Source organism: Simochromis diagramma, unplaced genomic scaffold (genome assembly GCF_900408965.1).
Source record: "Simochromis diagramma unplaced genomic scaffold, fSimDia1.1 OVJJ01000205.1, whole genome shotgun sequence".
Taxonomy (NCBI): Eukaryota; Metazoa; Chordata; class Actinopteri; order Cichliformes; family Cichlidae; genus Simochromis; species Simochromis diagramma.
In genome coordinates this window covers 1,036,930-1,046,128 of record NW_024386782.1, presented here as the reverse complement: position 1 = coordinate 1,046,128, position 9,199 = coordinate 1,036,930, and the positions used below count along the sequence as shown (strand labels likewise).

Sequence of the window (9,199 nt, the reverse complement as noted above, 5' to 3'; positions counted from 1 at the left end):
CATTAATGTTGGAATTTTCATTAAAACGTGAGTAAATAAAATGTGGGTTTTTTTTTAAAAAAGGTAAAACAACTGTGAAATAACAAGTAATTAAAATCAAAACAAACAACCCATATCTGCTATCATCTAATGCTTGAAGAACTGTCAAGGGAAAATCATGTAAACACTTGAAAAATATGTAAAAATATTTAATAAAATATACACCAAAATACCCCAAAATAACACAATGGGAAGAATTTAAAAAAGACGCAAACACATTTTTCTCTTCTTCTGCTTGAATTTTTAATTAAAGAGATCTTTCACAAACGTAAACTAACATTTTATTTTTTTATTAACCTTGCTTGTCATGTTTGCAAGTTTCTCCATCTAAATTAAAGGTAGGTCAAATGTGGCTAGGTAAACATTTCAGTTTCTTTTTTCTTCACATGAATTTATTGTACATTTGACGCCAAAATGAAAGCAATCCTATTGGTCTTTGCTTAGTGTTGTGACTTGTTACAAACTATCCTGAATTCCTAAAGCTTAAAGTGTAACGCAGAGAGAATTACTCTCTCCAAGAGAGGAAGTAGAGCTTTCTTTCTCCGTCACTGCAGACCAGCTCAGTGGGTCTTTGTGGATTCACCTCCAAGATCAGAACAGGACCTCCACACACAAACAAGCCCACCTGCAGAAAGAAAAAAAGACAGGGTGAAGAAAATCATCCTTGCTTTAAGAGAAGTTAAAATAATTTGACAATTAATCTCACAATTTTTACAATATAAAGCCAGGAATCTTACAACTTTGCTGCTACCCTTGGAAAAACCCAGAAACTATTCTAATGGTTGTCAAACCAGGTCTTAATTCATATATATAATCAAATGTCAAAACGCATCATTGGTATAGGGGAAAATATCAAATGTTGTATTTATAGGGGAAAGCTGAGGCATAAATCAATTTATTCCTATTCAGGAAATTAAGTTAAAAGATTTAACACACCTCACAAGTAGAGACTGTAATTTACTAGTAGAGATAACTAAAATGTATTTGCTGGGTACTGTTTTCAGCTGCAAAAACACTGTAAACACAGTAAGTTAGCAAGAATATGATAAGGAGACAAACATAATCTATGACCAGATTGTTTTGTGGAGTTTGTAGAGTACCTGATTCTTGGTGTCTCTGTCCCACAGCTTCACTGTCCGGTCATAGGAGGCTGAGATGATGGTGCTGTCAGTGAGTCTCAGCACACTGATCCTGTCACTGTGAGCCTGCAGATAAAGCATCACAATTACAAGGAGGAAAGTTGTATATCATGTCTGCTGTCTGCTTTCTTTTCTCTGTACATTTAAATCAAGATGACCAAATTTGATTTGTCTATAAATAAATTTTAAAAATTCAGAGGAAAAATTGCCAGATTTGTAATTTTACCTGCTGAAATATGAGAATTTTCAGCTTTTTTTTTGGGCAGTTTTCTCTCTTTCTGCTTTGTTAAAAGACCTCAGACGTTACTGGGAACTTATTAAGCTTTTTTCTTTTTTTTCTCTGTCAGACAGGAAGAAAGTAAGAAAACGTTTTTACAATAGTGAAGCTTGATATTAAGTGTATGGTCACCATTTGCCCAAATAATCAATGTGAGCCAAAAACTCAGGTTTCAGACTGCTTGAAATGTTCAGTTTTACATGTTCATGTCAGTCACTCTCTTCTCTCACTCTTGAACTCTTACAGGCTTTCTTTTGCTCCATGAGGACAGCTCTGGTGGGCGATTGAACCACATGTTGCCCTCCGCATCTCCACACACCACAAAATCTAAAACAGACAAACATTTCAGGTGTGACAGAATCTCCATATACACATAGAACATGCTTGATATTGCAATGTTTTCATGTGTAAACAAGTTTCGTTTTGTGCTCTGAACTTTTCAGAGTTTGGAAGTTATATGGATTTGCTAATGATGTCTGACTCCTAATGCACGTGTCCAAGATACTCATTAATCAGATTAACCTCAGTAGTCCTCTGATTGGCTGTTGGGATCATTGGGACATTTTCTATATGTGTATATATGGTATGGGAGAGCAGAGGTGTTGCCTAGTTACCTTATTTGCTTAGTTACCTTATGAATTTAACCAACAGGAAGCAAAACAGTGTGGTGGAATTCTACTTAACAGTCTTCTTATTTACAATATTTGAATACCCTGCATCATCTTGACCATTATTTTAAAGCAAGGGTGCAAAATCTAGGCAGTGATGCATAGGAATACAATGTTTTAGTCATATGCTGCAGAAAAGTGAATATCTTGACTATTTTTCTGAGACCAAATTAGCATGAAAAATCAACTGAAGTAAACATCTTTTACTTCCAGGTCTGATGTTTACCGTTATCCATTATCACAGCTGTTATCAGGGCCCTCTTCTTCTTCCCCTCCTCTTCCTCGTCACATTTCATGTTCAGTTCACTGAAAGCTGTTTGAAGGGATGTTTCCCGACTCATGGGAAACTGAAAATTAAGAGGATATGATTGTCAGCTTCTGTCTTTTCATCGGTGTCTTATTACTCAGTGTTATCACCGGTGCCTCAACGGTCATGTCAGTGGGGGGATCCGGGGGTTTCTCTGTGATTTTCACATTCCTGTGGCAGTGTGCTAGGTGGTTGCTCAGATTTGAAGTTAAAATTTTCACTGTAGAAAGAAGTTTTCTTCCCCACGCAGAGTGCACAATGGATGCTAATGTTTTTGTCACTTTTTATGGAATCAAACTCAAAGTAATGCCTCTGTCAGTGCGCCCCAGGGTGGCTGTGGCTACATGTAGCTTGCCATCACCAGTGTGTGAATGTGTGCGTGAATGGGTGGATGACTGGATGTGTAAAGCGCTTTGGGGTCCTTAGGGACTAGTAAAAGCGCTATACAAATACAGGCCATTTACCATTTACCAATGTCAGTACTTCCATGCTTTAAACGCTGCATGGTCGTACTCTCTCCATTGTTGATATACACACGTCTGTTGCTGCCACGGATGTTGCACGCGCTTACGTCATTGTCATAAGACACTCTCACAAACAAAAATCAGGGTTTAGTAACACAGTGTGCTTACGGGAAAGTAACAGTAATCTAATTACATTTTTTTGCAATAGTAATCCCTTACATTACTCAGTACTTTTAAAAAGTAATCGGATTACAGTAACGCGTTACTGCCCATCTCTGCCTATAGACATGTACTAAATCTGTTCACAAGAGATGATGAGTGTCCACAGTTCAAGGGAGGGGATTATTTCCTAAAATACCAATTCTTTTCATCTTCAGAATGGTTTTGATGGTGAATTAACGCTTAATGTGGAGTAATGCTGGTTCGTATACTCACAAGGAAGCCGATGTAAATCTCTCCCTTTAATTCGCCCACCAGCCACACGCTTTTCTTATCATTGTGGATCACGTAGTGAAATTCAACTTCATAGTGCCAACTGATAACAAGAGACAACCCACATTTAGAGTTACCAAAAACAAGCAACAAGGAATCCATCAAAGAGCTGTTGAACTGGATTTTGGTCATGCAAATATCAAATAAGCATTTTGATCCAAGGTCTGCTACAGTTTGAGGAAAGAAGCTAAAACAGCTTGTTTTAGAATGTAGTCCAGTATGAGAGGATTATTATGCTGAATGGCTGATTTAAAAAAAAAAAAAAAAAAAAAGCATGAAAAATACATTACTTGTTGACTTTATTGTACCAGCTGCACTCATTGTTCTTGGGTGCCACATCAAATACTTCTCCAGTTTTGTTCACCCCAAATAAAGCAGTGCAGTAGAAGAGGCGCACCACTGGTTCACTGACTGTGTAGGTGGTTACCTTCACCAAGCTGGAAGCAAGAGACAAAAATTAAAGAATTAGTTAGTGTGAAGACTGAAACTCATAATACCTCATGTGATGTCTCCCTCCACTGCTGATGCACTGAAGCTCAGAATCAGTTAAACTTCACAATCTTAATCAACACAAAACAGCTTTCACGTGCCAGTTTACCACAGCGCTTAGGCAGTCATATGATTGTTTTTTTATTAAGCAAACTAGGCAAAATTAGTTATTGTCTTTAACTTTATAGGACTAATGCAGATGAGAGTGCTTGGGCATCTTATGTATTAGCTGTTGGTGTTTACCTTGCTGTGTCATGTTTTTTATTCCACACCAGCTTCCAAACACCAATAAGTTTCACACTCGCCACAGCGATCTGACTATCAGGCATGGAACAGACCGCTGTAATGGGGTCATCAAATACCTGACACACACACACACACACACACACACACACACACACACACACACACACACACACACACACACACACACACACACACACACACACACACGGCATGGTCAAAAAAAAAAAAAAAAACAGATTTAAAAAGAGTTAAAAAAAAACTGTTTTTCTTTGTACACTTCTTCACCTGCTTGTGGCCAACCACTGAGTTGTTTTGCCACAACTCGAGCAAACCAGATTCATACCCAGCGAGGAGCAGGTCATCATTTTGACAGAAGCACAGAGCTGTGACCGAGCCTTTCAGGTTTGGAGGACTTGCTGTGGAAAAAAGAAGAGACACAGTTTTCATAACAAAATGTGTATAAGGACCCTTAATAACACTGTAATTACTTTAAAGATAAGGCTACATAGGGCACCAGTTTAGCTCCCAGCACGTGTTCAGTAGTACTTATTTTATTTTTAGATTTAAAACAAATCTTCTTTGATTAATTCAACACTGGGAGATATGAGTATCAATTAGAATTTCTTCAATCTTTTTCACCATCATTCATTTATGTTTTAAAAAGGTACAATAAGTTTTTTTGAGGCTTTTTTTTTAATATAAAAAAAGAATATTGTACTCATAAAGACACATTGATTTGTTGACATTGACAATTGCATCTGAAACCAAAATGATGCACTCTCGTAAACTTTAAATGCAGTCATTATAAGTACATAGATTTGTGTGCTGGATTGTGGGCACACCATTTTGAACACAATGACCGAGATGGACATCGCAGCTAATTGGTTCAAGATTTCCTGAAATGAAGTCTGGGCTCTAACACAAGAAGACATGCATAAACATACTAAAAGGGTTTTTCTTGAAAGGAAATGAAAATTATAAGGAGTTTTAAAGACATTTTAAGTAGCTAATTTTGCACAATATTGGTGAGAAATTTAATGGGAACATGGAAAGATAATTAAAGACATTAATATTTAACATAATACCTCTCTCTTTTTGCATCTCTCTATATAACGTCCTCCTTATCAGTGCACAAAAGGGGAGGCATTTTAAACATCATTACTCATAAGCACTTACAGCTGCAAAAGGCCACATAATAATGCGTCGTTAACCAATTTTCAAATGTTCATTACCTAATTGCAGATGATAAATATTGACTTTTTAATACAGTAAAAAAAAAAAAAATAACGAGAGTTAAATCCATTTTCAAATTTGAGATGTTTCTACTGGCTTACTGTGCCAATTTATGGAACATAAGCTGGAGCCAAATAGCTGGTACTAAAATAAGAAAAATGAGAGATTTGTAGCTCCCTAAAAGTTGATTTTATTCATCTGGACGTAGCGTTTTCAGTGGGAGAAACGTTTCGTCACTCATCCAAGTGACTTCTTCAGTCTCAGCTGACTGCAGGTTTCCCAAATCTTATACACAGTACATTTGCACAGTGACTGAAACTAGCACCACTGAAGGAACAATGGGTTGGGAGATTGGTTCCTTGATCATTAATATGCAAATTGTCATGACGATTGATCAACAACCACTGATCAATAGCCATGAGTACCATTCACAGAGAGTTGGGGTTTAAAAGCCACAGAGACACTGTGTTTAACTGTTCCAATACTCCTGACACATACGGGATCACTACGGGTTTTTGCTGAGCTTTCTTTAGGTGCCTTCCCAGCAGATTTGTAGACACTTGTGAGTTGATAATTATGATTTGTATCATTTATATAAATGGTAAAAAAGTAAAATTCTCAATTTAAACCAATTTTTTTTTTTTTACCTCTTGCCCATGTCCAGCATCGCAGCGAGCGGTCTTCAGAAACAGTGAAGAATTGTGGGACCCTTTCCTTGCAAACGACTCCATGAATCGCACCGCTGTGACCGCGAAAGGTGCTAAAGTGCTCCACCTGGAAATAAACCGACATATCTAGTCAGTGAGAAAATACATCTGAAGAAGCAGCAGGGCACTTTAAAAATTCAGAGGATTTTTTTTTTATTTGTTTGAGAGACCTGTAAGGGTTTCCAAAATTTCACTGTGCCATCATCAGACGCTGTGAAAACGGACATTTCTTCTGACTTCACTTCCTTCCCTTTGTCTTAAAAACAAAGAGTGGGCTTAGAAATATCAAATATTAATTTCAGAATATGCAGTATTAACTCAATACAGCGTACTGAATGATGGAAAGAGGAGGAGACTATGTGTGTAATCACTTCCCAGCATGTTTTCTCAGGTACCTGTGTTTGGGAGGAGAGAGCAGTGGTGTATGCGTCTCATGTGAGCAGAAATATGGCAGATTTCAGTGTTTGTTTCCCACTTCCAGACATGCAGTGCCCCCTCTGCACAGCTGGCTATCACATATTGTCCCTGCCCACAGAAAGCACGACAGAGCAGGTCAACAAAGAAAAGAATTTATCAAACCAAAGAAAAAGACAATTTCGTGCTATAGTTAAACAGTTCTTTACATTGTACACAATATAGAGAGCTTATTTACTTAAAGCTGCATAAGTGACTCACCAGACAGCAGACAGAGGTAAGTGGACTTGTCCAGGAGATTTCCCTCAGACACTGCCCGGCCTGAAGGTCCCACAAACAAAGTCTGCCATCATTTGAAGAGCTTAACTGGAACAAAAACAAAAAACACATTTTTGAAAGCACTTGTATGTTATTTAGATGTAATTATCAGATATGCGTGTCTGTGCATTGCTTCCAAGCTTGCTAGCCCTAGCCTTAGCTGATAAATTAACACTCCATCTTCTTAGCCAAATGTGGACACTTTAGGCTCAAAAAAAGAAAAAAAAAAAGGAAAAACAGAAAATTAGTTTAAAAACAAACAAACAAACAAACAAACACATAGACCCCACCCACCCAAAAAACAACAACAACAACAAAAACAACCCAAACATGTACAGCAACCCTCTTCGATACACTGTTTATTAACTAAATGAGCCAAATTTTTCCACAAAACCTTTCTACAATATAGCTGTACAGCAATTCTTGACTAAGTTTCTTTATTTTTTATTTTTAAATTGAAAGACTTGACCATAAACAGTTTAACTATCATGAATACAGTACATATGACTAAAGAATTTTTACATGATATCTTGTGATGCCACCTGTTGCCTTTCCTTAGTTGCCCTGTTGAATTTGATCTTGTTGTACTGTGAGGTAACAGTGCAATATGGAGTCAGGTGTTAGACATTTTAGCACCAATGACACTAAACAGGGGAGAAAATTTTCAAAGCACCACTCATAACCCCGACAAGGATCAGGCAAAGGCCACTATTTGTATTTTTCTTTCCACTGGCCTACAATAACTGTGATTGTAGTAAAGGACAAAGGACGCTTGTTTGGTTGGTCTCGACATGCCCCCATCCCCATTTTAATATAACATCACAGCTTTGTATATATAATTAATTTGATCTCTTGGCTGTGGACCACAGATCTCACTTTCAGAACCACTGCTTTATGAAAAGAAAAAAAGAAAAAGAAGACCGACCACACAGTCTGGAGTCCAAACGCAGCCTGTGACCCAGTCTCGGTGAGCATGAGGCAGAGTCTTAGAACGAACAGCAGGAGCAGTCACATCCCACACCATCAGAGCCTGAAACAATCAAACGTTTATGATAACAGATGAAGAGAAAACCAATGTAGCTCTCTCCAGAGGTAGAATATAACAAGTGCATTTAATCAGCTACTGTTAGTGTTTATGTTTTATGTGCTTTATTTTTCTGCATTCCACACTGAAACACTACACTTTTAATTACACTACATGAGTTTTAGTTCCCAATTGCCAGTCTTGGTAGCCGGGGATCAGTCCGCCAGGGCCTCCGCTCCTGGCTGTTACCCAGCACACAATGCACCCGACCCCTACGGCACCACCTGCGGGTGGTGGGCCTGCGGGAGGATGGGCCCATGTCCCCTTTTCGGGCTGTGCCCGGCCGGGCCCCATGGACTAAGGCCTGGCCACCACACGCTCGCCCTCGGGCACACTCGCCCTCCCCGGGCCTGGCTCCAGGGCAGGGCCCGGTAACCCTATCCCGTCAGGCTAAACTGTTCCTTCAATGTTCTCCTCATAAGGGTCTTCTGAATCGCTCTTTGTCTGGTCCCTCACCCAGGACCAATTTGCCATGGGAGACCCTATCGGGGGCAAAAGCCCCCGGACAACATAGCCCATGGGAACCCCTCCACCACGATAAGGTAGCGATTCACGGAGGCCCCAGTCCGTGAGATCTTCAACACACACCTCTGGCAGAGCTTCAACAGCATTCCGAGGGAGAGTGGGGACATTGAGTCCGAATGGACCATGTTCAGCATCTCCATTGCCGAAGCCGCTGCATTGAGCTGCGGCCGCAAAGTGGTTGGTGCCTGTCGTGGTGGTAACCCCCGAACCAAATGGTGGACACCAGGCTGAAGAAGGAGTCCTATCGGGCTTGGCTAGCCTGTGGGACTTTGGAGGCAGCTGACGGGTACCGACAGGCCAAGCGGAATGCGGCTCGGGCAGTGGCTGAAGCAAAAACTCGGGTGGGGGAGGAGTTCGGAGAGGCCATGGAAAAAGACTTTCGGACTACCTCGAAGAGATTCTGTCAAACAGTCAGGCAACTCAGGAGGCGAAAGTGGTGCTCTACCTACACTGTGTATAGTGCTGGTGGAGCGCTGCTCACTTCGACTGAGAAAATTGTTGGGCGTGGAAGGAATACGTCGAGGACCTCCTTAATCCCACTGACACGTCTTACGAGGAGGAAGCAGAGTCTGGGGATGACCCGCCAATTTCCAGGGGCAAGGTCACTTAGGCAGTTAAACAACTCCTTGGTGGCAGAGCCTCTGGTGTGGATGAGGTCCGCCCCGAGTTCCTGAAGGCTCTGGACGTTGTAGGGCTGTCCTGGCTGACAAGCCTCTACAATGTTGCTGTGGAGATCAGGGGCAGTACCCCTGGACTGGCAGAACGGCGTGGTGGTCCCCATCTTTAAGAAGGGGGAC

General features: G+C 40.3%; 1 protein-coding gene across 3 annotated transcripts in view; it reads right to left on the bottom strand.

Annotated features, from left to right (window-relative positions):
• Positions 1–393: 393 nt before the first annotated feature.
• Positions 394–9,199, bottom strand: part of tep1 (telomerase-associated protein 1) — a 35,220-nt gene continuing 26,414 nt past the window's right edge. For all 3 annotated transcript variants that reach the window (XM_040014879.1, XM_040014872.1, XM_040014888.1), the window contains exons 44-56: positions 7,719–7,823; positions 6,737–6,841; positions 6,457–6,586; positions 6,232–6,317; positions 6,002–6,128; positions 4,407–4,537; positions 4,119–4,237; positions 3,677–3,823; positions 3,330–3,429; positions 2,350–2,470; positions 1,700–1,782; positions 1,140–1,244; positions 394–664 (exon numbers count right to left, since the gene is read on the bottom strand). In XM_040014879.1, the coding sequence (XP_039870813.1) occupies positions 545–664; positions 1,140–1,244; positions 1,700–1,782; positions 2,350–2,470; positions 3,330–3,429; positions 3,677–3,823; positions 4,119–4,237; positions 4,407–4,537; positions 6,002–6,128; positions 6,232–6,317; positions 6,457–6,586; positions 6,737–6,841; positions 7,719–7,823 (1,479 nt within the window). In that variant the 3' untranslated portion in view covers positions 394–544. The remainder of the gene's footprint in view (positions 665–1,139; positions 1,245–1,699; positions 1,783–2,349; positions 2,471–3,329; positions 3,430–3,676; positions 3,824–4,118; positions 4,238–4,406; positions 4,538–6,001; positions 6,129–6,231; positions 6,318–6,456; positions 6,587–6,736; positions 6,842–7,718; positions 7,824–9,199) is intronic.